This window comes from Microcaecilia unicolor, chromosome 8 (assembly GCF_901765095.1).
Source record: "Microcaecilia unicolor chromosome 8, aMicUni1.1, whole genome shotgun sequence".
NCBI lineage: Eukaryota > Metazoa > Chordata > Amphibia > Gymnophiona > Siphonopidae > Microcaecilia > Microcaecilia unicolor.
This window is the reverse complement of record NC_044038.1, coordinates 180641632-180657275: the sequence shown is the minus strand read 5'-3', so window position 1 is coordinate 180657275 and position 15644 is coordinate 180641632. Positions and strand designations below refer to the sequence as shown.

At 42.6% G+C, this 15644-nt stretch overlaps 1 protein-coding gene across 3 annotated transcripts in view; it reads left to right on the top strand.

Moving 5' to 3' along the window:
• The window catches only part of SH3TC2 (SH3 domain and tetratricopeptide repeats 2), a 50041-nt gene extending 38580 nt beyond the window's left edge, over positions 1-11461 (top strand). For all 3 annotated transcript variants that reach the window (XM_030210972.1, XM_030210971.1, XM_030210970.1), the window contains exons 15-18: positions 3661-3783; positions 7697-7847; positions 9396-9592; positions 10233-11461. In XM_030210972.1, coding sequence (XP_030066832.1) covers positions 3661-3783; positions 7697-7847; positions 9396-9592; positions 10233-10424 — 663 coding nt within the window. In that variant the 3' untranslated portion in view covers positions 10425-11461. The remainder of the gene's footprint in view (positions 1-3660; positions 3784-7696; positions 7848-9395; positions 9593-10232) is intronic.
• Positions 11462-15644: the final 4183 nt, after the last annotated feature.

The following is a 15644-nucleotide window of genomic DNA, read 5'->3' as shown; positions in this document are numbered from 1 at the left end:
CGTAAAAATGTGTGTGAATTTGTGACCCTTTGCAGTAAAGTGGTCTGGTAGCCATGCTAGTCCATGTTTAAAGGGCATAAATAGAAACAAATCAAGCATCCCCTGTGAACTAAGTCGTCCTAGTGGCTGCTGAGCCGCAATGCCGACACAGCCCATTCAAAGTGAATAGGCTATGTTGGTGTTAGTGCACAGCTTAGTAAACGAGGGGGGGGGGGGGGGGTTAATGTATTAAGTTAGTCCAATAAAAAAAGGTTTCATCTTATTTCTTTTCTATGTTTTGATTTATTTCTATTTATTACTCTTTGCAGAAGTTACATTTCTATCTGTTCTTTATCCTCCCACGCTAATTGGATTTTTCTACCACAGCAAAGCCACTTAATTGTAATATATCTGGAACACATTTTCAAAATGTTAAATATATTCCAAATTATTCATTTGCAAAGGCAAAGTTTAATATCTTATTATGAGGAATGATGAAGGGGGAGGGAGAGAAGATCATAAGAGATGGTGAGAGAGTACATGAACTGCAAAAAAGTGATCTACAAAACTATTCGCTCTGCAGACTTCACTTACCTAGAAACCAAATGGTGGAACTCCTTATCACCCAAAATGAGAAATATCCGCAAAATCCTCAAATCGTTCCTATTCAAACAAACCCTCACAAAGAACAACCATATCTCAAACAACTAATTATTACCTGAATTGGTTAGTACTCTATTTACCATTAACTTTCTCTTTGCTTCCTGTACAATTTCTCATTCATAATAGATTTTCTAAATGTTAAACATCCATAGCTATCCCAGTACGTTTATGATACTATATTGTAAAATTGGATTCTTACAACAAATTACTTTCTTATGCATTATTCTTTGTTATGTATCCTATACTGTTTATTGTAAGCCACATTGAACTCAAACTTGTTTGGAATAATGTGGGATATAAATGTCACAAATAAATTAATTAACATTTTTTAAATTTAAACACTGAAATCTATCTAAAAGTGTGCCTAAATTTAATTTTGTGATGCAAAACCACTGATAAACGTGGAGGTGTATTTTCAAAGCATTTAGACTTACAAAGTTTCATATTAACCTATGGAACTCTGTAGGTCTTAAGTGCTTTGAAAATGATCCCCACAGACTTTGAGAACCCTACCAAAACACCTAATGGGTCAGTTATCCTGGTAGCTCTTTGGATAGTTGTTTGAATATCCCCGTCCCACCCAGATACTCAGCATCATACGGTATCTAGATGGTGACGCTGAGTATCCATGAATAATTTAAATGCATCGTAAATACAAAAACTTAGCTTGTGAACCCATGAGGGACAAGATAAAGTACCTGTCTGGAATATGTACATGGATTTGGTTGTACCAGAGAAAGGTGGTGTATCAAGAATCTAATAAACTGAAACATCAAACAAATCCCGACCATAGAGCTCAAATATTGAACCTGCTAATTTAAGGATTTATAAACACCAGAATTAGAAGCCCTGACTAAAGGTCATCTTTCTTGGAGTTTTTGAACCTCTCAAATGGTTATATAACAGAGACAGAATTTGCATATCTATAGCACAGTGGTCTATGTTATCACATTTTTGTTCTAAGAAATACAGCACTGCAAGGGGTGACAGAAAACCAGGAACAGAGTACAGTATTCTGGTAGAATTAATCAGGTCACTCCTCCAGGGACATTATGCTAGACTAGTTAATTGGTACCAAAGGGATACGAAACCCAGTTATCTTCTCCATCTCCCACCTTACCAGTCCACCCAAACTTCCAAAGACTTTTGGGATATTGGTTATGTAGTTTGTAACTTGTTTCAGATACAAACTTACATGAGCTATATCCTAAAATCAGGGGTGTAGCTACAGGGGGCCACGGGGACCTGGGGCCCTGCAAATTTCATCCGGGCCCCTGGTTTGGCTGGTGGGGGTCCCCAACCCCCGCCAGCCGAAGCCTTCTTCAGTGCCAGTCTCCGGCGCAGCCGCATTCGCTGCCTGCCCCCTGCTCTATTTTCTTCTTCTCCTGTGCACGCTGTCGCTGAGCAAGAAGAAGGAGCAAGAAGAAAGAAGAGCAGGGGGCAGGCAGCGAATGCGGCTGTGCCAAAGACCGACGCTGAAGAAGGATTCAGCTGGCGGGGGTTGGGGACCCCTGCCAGCAAAGGTATTTGTTTGTAAGGGATAGCGGCAAGGGGGCGAGGCGGTGGGGGGGGGGGGCAGCACTCAAAATGTGCCCCCAACCTCAGGCTCTGGCCCCCTCCCACCGTGAGGTCTGGCTAAGCCCCTGCCTAAAATAAAAAGGCGCAACTGTGGTTTGATAGTAAGACTTTGAATTCACGTTTTTATATTTGCAAGGATGTCCAAATCAAAGATGTAACACTACTGAATTGTGTCCATTTTAGTCTATAGGTAACGATCTCCTTCTCATAGGGGCTGATGATCAAAACTCTGGCACTATTATTAATAGCGCCATAAAAATACCGCCAGAACAGCGCACAACAGCACTCTAATGCTCAAAGCTAATGAGATGCAAATATAGGCGCGCTCATAACTTTGAGCATTAGGGAGTTCGGCGGGAGGATTGTGCTTGGCGCATGTGCAGAAGAGTTCAGTGGTAAGCTCAGCTGCTGAACGTGAAGCAAACATTGGCGTCTGTTTTTTGCAGCCAAAATATAAGCATTAAAAATCTTTTTTCTGGATGTTTAGATGTTTATATTTAGATACAAGTAACAGATGCCAATGTGTGCTTTGGGTTTTTTTTCAAAGCATTTAGATGCAGGTCAATAACGCCAATGTGTGCTTCACCTTCGGGTCTCACAACCAGCGCTCAAGGGCTTGCATGGGCTTCCTTCTGCTTCCAAAAGAAATCAACACTGGCAGATTTTGCAGAAAGAATCAAGAGAGAATCATGGGAAATCCTCTCTTCCAACACCCTAACGCCTGCTCGGACCAGGCGTTATTTTTAAGAGGAGTAAAGCACCTTTGTTTCGGGTGCTCTTTTCTGATCAGAGGAGGAATACAAAATGACCTCATTTAAATGAGCTTGACTACATTTGCATGCTATCTGCGCTAAGGTCTGTCTCGCTCATTGTTTACTGCTCTAGACCCCGCTGATCAATCTGCGCTGGTAAATGCAGGCGCTAATACAGCGCTAATGGCCTCTAGCACCTGTGTTTACTTTTGATCATCAGCACCTTAATTTCCCTAGGAAGTGTTGAGTTTGAGTTGAATTACTCTGAAGTTCCTGTCAGGCACTGTGGCTCCTCTCGCTCTTCCTCCCAGCAGGAGGCAGATCTGGTGCTGGAAAGCTTTTCTGTATTTTATTAATCTTGTTTACAAGTTGCTCCGTGCACGTGCAACAGATCCAAGCAGTCACGACACAGCAAAGCTTTATTGCTTCTGGACTGAATTAAGAAGCAGGGCACAGGTCTACTAAACAGGTCTGACATGGCAAACTGGCCAAAATCTGAGCTTCTGGGATTAACATCAGGGATGATATGGATGACAAATATTTTACAGAATCATAGAATGAGTCATTTGTTGTGTAACAAGATGCAAAAAACGCTAGCATGGAAATGCAATGTTTAACTGGATATTTTTAATAAGAACAGATAATTTCTTGCAACTAAAAATATGACTTGGGATTTCTTCTGTTGTAGGCAGCCATCCAGACAGCACTGAACCTGCAGGACTTTGTTCTTGCCTTGCACCAGTACGAGGAAGCTGGGGATGTATTTTTCAATGGCAGCCGAAAGAGTGACAGAGCAGTGGCTTTTTACAGGGTAACCTGCAAAGAATGAGGTCTTCTGGCCACTGTTTACACAGACAACTCAACTTACACCTTACCTCATAACTATTAAAACCACAGCCTTTGGTGATTTCCTATTTTCTCCCAAGGTGGTAAGGCACGAGGAGGTGGGGAGTGGGGAGTGGAGAACATATATGTTTATTTTTAAAGCAGGGTCAATATGCAGTGGGAAAGGGTCCTCCACAGGATATGATTATCTGGTGGGATAATGTTTGTATTCTGTGGGTGTCACAGGTAAAGAATCTTGGAGTGTGGCTTATCTCTTCTTTAAATCGAAGATGCCAAGTCTCTGCTATGAATCGACGGTGTTTTGTATGACTTTGCATCTTACAACAATTGCAAATTTACATGTCTGAATTTGGTGACTGTTGTGAATGTGATGGTCACAATGAGGTTAGACTATTGCAATTCTGCTTATGCAGATCTTTCACAAAGATTTCTAGAAAGGTTGCAGATTCTAGAAAATACTGTAGCTTGGATTATCAGAGGACTGCATCCCTATGGCCATGTCTCTCCTACGCCTATTACATTGGCTGTTTATTTCATGTGAATTCATTGACAACTGTTTTTCCTATGCCACATGGAATTAGCCCAGCTTATTTGGGTGAGGAACTTGAAAAGTATGGGCCAGGTTGCCAACTGTGGTCAGCTGCCAAAGATGTATTAGTGATCCCAGGTTTGTCTGAGGCTTGATTGGCGAGGAGAGGAAAAGCTTTCTCAATTTTTGGGATGCTCTCCCCGAGGCTATTCACCTTTGTTCTCTCTATAGTTCTGAGGCTTAGTGAAGTCTTGGTTGTTTAGGCAAACTTTCTCTTTTATGGTGGAGCCACTCTCTAGATTCTGAATATTAGGCGAAGGAAGGGAGCTGTGTGCTGATGGGGTGGACTTGTTATCCATGAGCTGGTTAGGAATGTATGGAGTGTAGTTAGGATTTTATAATGGACTGGGTGAGAGGGATGGTGGGTAGTTTGAGCTTTAAATCATTTCAGATTTTTAAGGGATGTGATTAATACTTTTGAATGAATAAATAAGTGAATAAATCCTACACAAGATGGGAAAACAACAAAAACTGACTTGGATCAGGGCTGGATTTGATACTTTGGTGCTTGTAGGTACTAGATTTAGGATCCTCACCCCTACTCCCCTTGTATTTTTAGGGAGTGGCAGCTCCAGCACATGTTCTCTCTCTCTTTCTCTCTTTCCCTGCCCTCTCGGTCCTTCCCCCACCTCCTGCCCAGCCTGCTTCACCTCACTCCCCTATTTTGCACCATCCAGTCCTCCCTCTTTCCCCTCCCTCTGGCACAGACTTTGCTTTCAGTATTCCACCTTCTGAGTCCCTCTTTTGCAGAGCTCCAGCATGCTCTGTACTTTGCTCCCCTCATCTGTAAGTTTCTGACCGTGCTACATCTGCACTTCTTCCCCTGTGATGGGGACAGAGAATAGCTGAAGGAACATCTGACTTTATGATGGTTTGTCATAATGCCATTTACCACATCATACTAACCTGGGACAGGTATCCTATTCCCTCTCTCCTCATACTGGCCATCTCTCAAAATATGGTCTACCTATGAAATCGTAACTTATTGGTGTGGCTGGAAATGGCACCTTTAAAATTTAGAATCCTTGCCAGTTGCTGATGCTACATTCTGGGCTTGATTTGGATAAGCCACAATATCCTAAAAGTGGTCAAGCTTCTAGGGCTTAAAATTGGAAATACAAGAAATTTCATGATTTTATCAAATAACTAATACATCAAATTGAGGAGGAAAAGATCTCAGAAATCCAATCAGGAGCAGAGATACTTTAATATTGCCACGTTCCATCATCTGTCTGAACAGCTTCAACTTTCTTATTGTGGATTTGGATTTATTACTCACCTATTCCAAATCAGAGCCGAAGCTGAGTTACATTTCAGACACAAGTGTTATTTCCCTGCTTACAATCTAATTTGTACCTCAGGTACTGGAGGGTGAAGTGACTTGGTCAAGATCACAGGATGTCAGTGGGAAGTAGTGGGATTTGAATCCTAGTTTCCTTGCTTGATAACTGACTTCTCTAACCATTAAGCTGCTTCTCCATCGCTGAAGAGGAAGTACTGAAAACTTCAGTGCTTCTTAAAAACTTGTAATAGCTTTTCTCTCTCCCACTTAATTGTTCAAACTCATTACAAAATATTACTGACCCCAAATAAGTCATGCATGGCTTTCTGCGTTGTTAACATTACTTGTAGACATCCAAACTCATCGCAGGTAATCAATACTTAGCTGTCTCTGATATTTATATGCCCATAAGCTTTGCATATTTTTTATTTAAAAATTTACAGCCTTCTCTATCTTCAGATCTAGGCAGCTTCCATAATAACATACTTAATCAATTAAAATCAATAAAAACATCATCATCAGCAATAAGAAAAATGCTCCTTTCATGACTTTCAGCCAGATGAAAATGCTTGATGGATGGAACGTCAAGCAAGTATTGTCCATCAAAGTGCAGTAATCCTGAGGGACAATAAACCCTCAGGACAGAAGAGGTAAAGTAATGGTGCCTCCAAAGACAAAGCTTTGAATACAAGCAACAAACTTTTAAATCTTATTATCAGCATTCCAACTCGGTTCGATACTCAGCTCTTTCCTTTCTCTGTTAGTTGTGGGTTTATCAGTTTCTAAGCACAATAGAAACTCATTATAGGTAATGGGTCCTAAGAGCTCACAGACTGGCAGCTGGAGTGTGACCCTAATAAGTGTGGACTGGAATCACTTGGCAGACCGGATAGGCTAATTGGTCTTTGCCATCATCAACTATTTTACTGGACCATGGTTAGTGATGTCTGCGACCCACTACGTTTTAATCATGTAGGGCTGCCTAAGCATCAATAGCCAATGGCAGTTAACTGGGCAGTGCCACTAAATACCATCTCTGACTGGCCATATCAAAGTGGGTAGGTCAGGGGCGGTTCAGGGGGTGGTATTGAGAAAGAGCTATGCAGATACTGCACTGAGTATTGGCCAGCACCCACATAACCCCCAATATGGTGCTTTAGCCTCTCTGATCCCTCTCCCCCAGACCATGACATCAAGACTCCCCTCCCATCCCTGGAACATAACATTCCCTCATCAAGACCCTCCTATACCACTCTCAACCTCCATGGTCAGAATAGGCCCCTCCTGGGCCTACCTCAGATCCCTGGTGGTCCAGTGGGGGTGATGGGGACTAGAGTGAACCCTACTCACTCCTGCCACTAGTGCCGGCATCATCAAAATGACTGCTGCAAGCTCTCATGGCAGCCTCGCAATACTACCGGCAGTACTGTAAGAGCAAATGGAATGGATCAGATGTAAAAAGCTTTTCCCCCACTAGGAGAAGTGCAGAGAATTCTTTTCTTTTGCTTTCTTCTACCTATGGATTTATTTTGTAGCTTTAACTGTTTGTTTCATTTAGTTGAACCACACCCCCCCCACCCCCCAACAACAATTAACAACATTTAAAAAAAAAAAAGAAAGAAAAATGTAAAACAAATTTTTTAAAAATATCAAGATTAGCCCTGCTGCAAAATAATAAAAATAATAATTTCAGCCATCATACGGCAGAATTTAAAATGGCACCATCGTTGAGTTGGCTGGCATGATTGTGGAACAGGAGTGGTTTAGGATTGCATCTGGCCCCTGAAGACAGCAGACATAGAGTAAGTGACTGAGGGGAGGCTCAGGAGAGAGGCTTTCTTTTAAAACAAAATGAAGATGAAAAAAATGGCTTGTCTCATTTCCAATGAAACCATTCCCTTATTCCTTATAGAGGCAAAATGGGAAAATCCTTTATTCTGGGCCAGAAACACTGTGGTGTGTTTGAATTGCCAAGTCCTCATGTGATCCTATTCTTGTGTCTCACAGGAAGGAGCAATTCCTTTAGCCCAGAGACTCGGGGAGCGTCAGATAGAGCTTCGACTCTGCCAGAAGCTGACAGAACTGCAGCTTTCTCTGGAGGATTACCAGCAGGCCTTGGAGTTTGCAGGCATGGCTGCAAGGCTTAGCACACTTGTGGGTAGGTTCTTCCTGACTCGGTGATGGGGTTTTGTGCTCAAGTTTATTGGTTGCATGTTTTGTGGTAAAACTCTGAGATCTGTCCTATTTAGAAAAAACAATGACCTGCATAGTTTAACTTCATTCTACTACTACAAATACTTATCATTTCTATAGCGTTACGTCTTTTGCTGTCTTTACAAGTGAAGATAGTGAGGTTTGCAAAAAAACAACAAAAAAAGAACCAAACCTATCTACTGAAAGCACAGTGTTTGTGCCTCTTGATATTAAAGCTGCATTTCCATTGGCCAAGGGGAAGAGTTTATCCAATGAACGCATTATCTACGCACACACCCAATGGGACAAACTTACCAATCCTGGTTTACCCCAGTGCACTCCACTATTCATTTTTTTTCCCAGGTAGCAATCATGGGTTGTCTAGACTCACCACAAATGCCACCTGAGAGGTTTGATTAATTAAACCACCATCTGTGTTCATGCTTGCATCTCTCTAGAACCCAGTCCTGAGGATGCAGCCAGCCAGTCAGGTTTTCACGATATCCACAATGAATATGCATGAGCTAAATACTAAAAATATTTGCATGCACTGTCCCTATAGTATGCAAATCTATGTCATACATATTCATTATGGGTGTGTTCCAAGGACTGGGTTGAGAACCACTAAACTATTGGATGGAATTTTGGGGGGTTTTCTTTTTAAGAAGTCAGCGAATGAATAGTGTAGAGATGGGGGAGGCACTAGTGGGCATCATTGGTTGAGTGGTGAGGTGGGGACATAGTGGAGTGTGCTGTGGTTAGGGATATAGGAGGTCACTGTATAAATTGGCTTCTTTGTTTAGATGCACCAATGCTGAGGGGCACCAATTCTGTAACAGCATCTGTGCACCAAGATGTCATTATTGAGCACCAGTGTACACCAGCATGGGTGCACCTCAGTTTAGACCTGACCATTTATGCCATATCAATGTCAGATGTAAAGATGCCTCCATGCACCACCCACTTATATGTCCCCATGCAATAATACTCTATAGGACTTAGGTGCTACCTTCTACAATATCCCCCGAACATTTATTGAATTATCTCCATAGTGGAAATTGGGTTTTGAGGGGGTTGGCACTGTGTGGATCATTAGTGGGTTGTAGCACATTGTGGTAGGTTAGGGTTTTTGTGGGGTACAATGGGGTACACTGTAGGTGGATGGAAACAGCGGAGTATATTGTTGTGTCAGGAGCATTACTTATGCATCGCCTGTTTGGGGGCATGAGGGGGTCATGGATTTGGATTTGATCTACATTTATACTTTCTCAGTCCCTAATGGGCTCACAGTCTAAGCTTTCGTTGTTCATAAACCCAAATTCTCATATGAGATTCATGTCCTGACAGAGAATAAGTTCCTTTGTATTCTGGATCTCTAGACACACAGGGCGGAATCTGTTTCTTCAGACACAATTCATGTTGACTCTAGATTTTGTATTTGGTAGTCTTAGATACAGGATTAAACCTGAGCAAGCTACAAGGCTCTTGCAGTCTTCCTCTCTTTTCTTTGCAGGGGATCGCTTGCAGGAGCTGGTCGCATTTCACCGTCTGGCTACCGTGTACTATTTTCTGCAGATGTACGAGATGGCAGAGTACTGCTACCTGAAGGCCTTGGCTCTCTGTTGTTCCCCTCTGCAAGGTGCCCAGGAGGTCATGTACTGCTTAAGAGTTTACTGCCGCCTGGGTAGCCTTACCCTGCTGAAACTCAAGGTAACCACCACCGAAAGAACAGCACTGCGAAACTATTTGTGCATCCGTTATGTGCAAGAACCAGTGTGTACAAACTCAGACTAGCTGCATGAGAGCAGCAGTAAAAAGTGATAATCTGTCGATAGAAAGAATATTGAGGAGTTGTAGAAATGTGCCTTCATTATAATAATAAACAAATAATAAATAATAAAACAAAACTTATAACCCACTCAAGCCCAGTAGTTCAGAACGGTTCACACTATAAGAGGCTGGTCAAATCCAGAAATTGCATAAATTCATATGTAGTAATAGTCAAAAAGTATAACAAAGTAAGCTTAAGTCATTAACCATAAAACGAAATTATGCAGAATCTAAAACAATTTTTTTTAAAAGAAAGGTCTTTAAAGTTTGTCAAAAACCTGCATAGGAGTTTGAAGTCCTAATTGTAGCTGAGATCTCCTTACCAAATTTCGCAGACTGTGTGATCAAAATGTTCATTCGACTAAGGAGAGAAGCACAACTGGGCAGGTGTTCTCCGTTCTTTGCTAAAATGGCCTGCTTAAAAATTGCAACTTCTTCCTAAAAGGTGAGATCTCTGCACAAAGATGTTGGATTTGTAAGCTGTGTTTGTGTCTCTCTTGTTTATTCCTTGGTTTATCAGGATGCCCAAGATGCTGCCAATTACTTCATCTTAGCCCTGGCTGCAGCCATGGAGGTAGGAGACGAGAAGCTTCAAAGAGCCCTTCGTAGCAAGCTTGCTCATATCTACAGCACAGTCCTCCAGAACAAGAAAGAAGTTGCATGTTTTATACAGGAAATCACTTATCCTGATGTGAACTATAGTCAGAACTAATTCAGAACCAAGGAAAAGAATGCTAATAGACAAGAGAAATCTGATGGGACAAGCAGCAGACACCATGATACATTCAGGCTCTTTGTGAACTTTCAACTGGAAATGCTGGGTGAAGCATTTGTAAGACACAGGTGGGAGCATGGGCTTGTTTGTAATTAAGCTGGTCTGTTGGAGAGGATGGTCAGAAGAGGTTTGAATGTGAAGGTCACCATGATGACAGCAATGAGTCTGCAGGGAAGGGAAAGGTAGGAAGCCCAGTGAATACTAATGGAATGAGGAAAGTGAGGGGTTTTCAGGTTTCCTGGCTTTCTTATATTCTCCAGGACCCCAGTGTGCTCTTCAAGCCTGAAGCACCAAAAGTCTAGCTGAGGGCATGAACAGCTGAATACTGAACTGAAAGGTTTGTATGAGGCCGAGGCATGGGGGGGGGGGGAGCAGATAGATAAAGGAGGAAGGGTGAGAGGCAGACATAAGTCATAAGAACATAGGAAAAGCCATGCTGAGTCAGACTGAGGTCCACTGAGTCCCAGCATCTTGTCTTTGAGAGTGACCAGTCCATGCTGCAAGTACATGGCAACCCCCAAACTCTAGGTGAGCAATGGTCTCCCAAGTTTACCTAGCAAATCTCTCTCATGAATATTCATTGTGGATATCCTGAAAACCTGACTGGCTGGGGTGCCTCCAGGACCAGGTTTGGGAACCACTGGGCTAAGTCACCCTTCCTCTGTGTAATGGGCTCAAGTCATGCAAAGATTAATCATCATTTTCAGCTGTGATCTGCTCAGGGGACGGGCTGGGCAGACTTCCATTACCAGATGCTTGCCAGACACAAAGAAGGTCACTAAATCTTTTGAAAGTAGCCCTCTCTGTTGTCTATTAAATATTCCCCAATTCACTGCAGATACAGAGGGAGGACCTATTCTACAGGAGGAAGCTGGGTTCTGACTTTGTATCTATAATATTTATGTGCTGTGGCTGCTGTACGTTGATCCCTGTGCAATGTTTTTAATGTGACTCTTGGTGCTGCTGCACTTTTGTAACCCATAAAATGAATCTTTATTTTTCAAAAGAAGAGTTTGAGTTTTTTGTGAAGCTTAGCAGCAATGTCATTGTGTAACACTATTTATTTGCACGTTTGAAGAGATGCGACTCATCCTGTCATCTGTCCTGAACTTTTTCAGCACTTAGGTCAGCACAGCTTAGTAACATAACATAGTAGATGGCGGCAGATAAAGACCTGTATGGTCCATCCAGTCTGCCCAACAAGATAAACTCGTTACATATGGTACGTCATATGTATACCTGATCTTGATTTGTCCTTGCCTTTTTAGGGCAGAGACCATAAATGTCCAGCACTGTCCTTTTTCTAAAATTTCTGAAGTTGTTGTCAGAGCCCCTGAAAAGCTCCACTTCAGTCCATCCAAGTCTTCAGCCTCGATCAGGGCACAGACCGTAGAAGTCTGCCCAGCTCCAGCTTTCCTACCTAATCTCCACTAAGCTTCTTTGGATCTGATCCTTCTAAACAGGATTCCTTTGTGTTTGTCCCACACGATTTTGAATTCAGTTACTGTTTTCATCTCCACCACCTCCCAAGGGATGGCATTCCAGGTATCTACTAGTGAAAAAAATGCTTCCTGATATCATTCCTGAGCAACACCTGATTTTGGATGCTTTGCTGTTATGTTGTCTTGGACGTAGAGCAGAAATTAGGAAACATGTACAGATAAGATTTGGACATCATATCGAAAATGCCCCTCCAAATCCACAACTCTTTAAATATCATTATTCTAATCATTTATGCACATAATGGGCACCTAAATGTTTATGCCTGTGTTATAGAATTGCCCCCTATCGTCTACTGCCATTGGCCATTTCTGAATCATTTTAGTAGGGATTAAGAGCTGCGCCATTCTGTCAGCCATGAACAGTAATAGTGAGTTAAAACAGACAAAGTGATACTTTGCAACGTGTAAGTATTTGCAGCCTGCCCGTTTGCCTATTCATTAAAACATCTGGATCTACTTCCAGCCTGGTGGTAAGGTCTAGATTTCAACCGTAAGGCCCCAGAGGACTAGAATAAATGCAAACATCCTGCTCTAGACCAGGGGTGCACAGGGTCAGTCCTCGAGGACTGCAAACAGGTCAAGTATTCAGGATATCCCTCATGAATATGCATAAGATAGCTTGGCATACAATGGAGGAGGTATGCATGCAGATCTATCCCATGCATATTCATGAGGGGCATCTTGAGGACCTGAACTGTTTGCAGCTCTCAAGAACAGAACCTCATGCACCTGCTACTCTATAGCAAGTCAGAATGGGGAACCCTAAATCCCCAATCCCTTACTCCTATATTGAATTATATATTGTAAAGGGGTCCTCCAATTCTGTGTTTGGGGTTGTAACCAAAAGCCCCAGTTCAGGGCACAGGGTTCTGGTGCAGCACCACACCTTACCCTGGACTCAGTTCAAACAAAAAAAAACCCCTTTTAATGCAGCCCCAGTTCGACAAAACATAATCAACCACCAAGCCTCCCTTCAGTTCAAAAGTTCAATTAAAGTTCAGCTCACAAACTTAAGTAAAGTAAGTTCAACAACTTAAGTTCAGTTCAAAAGCTCAAGGAAAAAAAAAGCATGAGCACAACACCTTTTCTCCAGTAGCACTCCAGCAGCCCTGCAGCAAGCAGGGCCGGCAGTTCACCTCCCACCCCACAGTAACAAACTCCTGTGGCCTCCCACTACTGCCTTTAAGTGCTAGCAAGGTTGGCTTTTGTATTTTCCCAGTCCATGCTGGCTTGCTCCTCTAAGCAAGAAAGTTCTGGAGGCAAGTCCTTTTCCTCCTCCACACACTCCATAGGTTTCAATTAGCTCTCCACAGCCCTTCCCCTCTCCCATACTTCTGAGAGCTTTCGGGAGATCCACCCTCTCCTCCTCACAGCTGGGAGGTATTATATATTGATTCCGCAACCACGGAAATTGAGCTTCTTGACTGCAGCTCCCTCTGCTGGTAGCTGGAGTAACTGGCCCCCATTTCCTGGAGTTGCTTCCATTCCTGTTAATGTTAGAGGTCCCATCCATGTTTTTGGGTCCACTCCTCTCTTTCAGTCTCCCAAGGGATTCTGGGTATGGTAGTTCTAGGGTTGGTTGCTTCTCTCTAGGGTCATGTTTACCTGCCTTATCTAAATATACAGTAAATTCCTGCCTGGTAAGGTAGAGCATGTCCATCATATGTCTGACTAAAGGGAGAATGAATTCATCCCATTGAGACAAGCAAAGTCTAAATAGAGGTTCATTTCTGAAACCGAGACTGTGGTCATGAGAAAAGCTCAAGGCATTATGATATAAAAGTAGTAAAAATATATAAAAGAAATTTGATATAGAAGGACAAAAAATAAATGAGATCGAAATAAGACCCAAAGACAAACAAATCAATCTGATGCTTGTTTACAGAAAAGAAATGTTTAAGGATATTCCTGGGCTTAAAATGGTCCCTGTTCAGGTCCTCAGTCCATGACCAGGTCTACCAAGGTTGAGCTTCAGGCTGCTTTTCCTTCCTTAGACTGATTCTGCTCCTTCTTCTTATGTCCTGTTTTCTCTGTGGCCTCCTGTTGATAAGCAATGGATTATTTTATTAGATTTCAGTCAGCTTTAAGTAGCAAAATGATGTTTCTGGGCCCTGTCATCTCGCAGTTTCTTTCATAGTATTAGAAAGCTTGTTTTTAGGTTTCCAAAGATACAAATCATTTGTTTACTGCACACTTTTCACCAGCATTAAATTCACCACAAATTCATATTATATATATATGTTCTTAAAGCTTATTTCTCCTGTAAAAAGAATGTCTTGTGCTCTTCTTTGAACTCATCCCATTTTCAAAGCAGCAGGAAGCAGAATTTATTAACATCAGTTTTGCTGAAACTCTTTGTCTTGAGCCTCTTCATTTCTTACCCTACATAAGTATCATTTGAGCTTCCTGTGTTCTGTGCATCCCTGATTTATACTGTTGAATTCCTGGGCAGTGTGCTGAGGAAGGCCTGCTGCCTGCTGCTCTTTGCTCCCCCTTTTCCTGGAGCAATGATCTTCACTGTTTTTCAAGCGGGAGACACTTGGCAAGAAACTTCAATGTGTGATCCAAGAGTGTTGCCAGATGAAGCAGGCCACTACCCTGAGCAAGGAGGGAGCCCCCTCCCAAATGACACTGACAAGCTCAGGCACATTTAGAGCAACTTGTGTAACTTAAACAGAGCCTACTCCCCCCACACAACTTCTTTCTCTAAACCTATACCCCCTCCTCCATTGACTGCTCCAAGCAACTCTCTCACACCCACTCTTCCCCAATATATACATTCTCTGCAACCCCATCTCAGTAAGTCTCAGGTCCCACCATCCTGCTCCCATCTCCATCCCCTTCAAACCTGCTCTACCCCCTCCCCTCGCACAGGTTTTTAAGCCTTTTGCACTTTCTCTGGAGGTTTTCTGGTGGCCCCATATCTGGACAGGTCTTCTCATTTCTCCTGGAAGCAAATGGCTGTCAATGACTTTGAACCACAGTTCCCGAACACCCACACTAGGTACAAAAGAATGGAGGAGGGTAACTGAATGAAAATTTGTGAGAGCCGAGAGACTGATGTATGGAGGAAAAGGAGTTATGAGTTGAGAGTGAGAGACAGAGGGTGGAAAAAGGCTGATGAGTGAGATGAGAAATGGAAGGGATGAGAGGCTGACAGTGAGAGTGAGAATGCTGGTAAGTAATGAAGAGATGAAAGGAGGGAGATCGAAGACTTTCTTACCTGTCATTATGTTCCACCTCTGCTTACATCCTGTGCTGTATATTAAGATGGTTTTGTTAATGTGTATTGTGTTGACATTGTAAGTATCATACATAACTGAGTAGTACCACTAAAGATCTCCTCTGATCACCATGGCGTTGTCCAGGCAGTGGTCTGGGGGCAGAATCTGGGCAGAGATAGAAGTTATGCTGGCATTGACTCCGAATATCTGGGTCTAAATTAGCCATTGGTCATCAGAATTTATAAAAACATTGATTGCCGCTGGCTCAATAGTGACCTAAGAAAGGCAGGATGGGGAGATGGATAAGTGAGATGATAAATGGAGAGAATGCAAGACAAAAGATATGGAAAGGTGATGATGAGGGAGAGCATGAGAGGGGATGAGTTGGAGAGAGTCAATGCAGGGGTGATTTAAGGGAGAGGGGCAGTTTC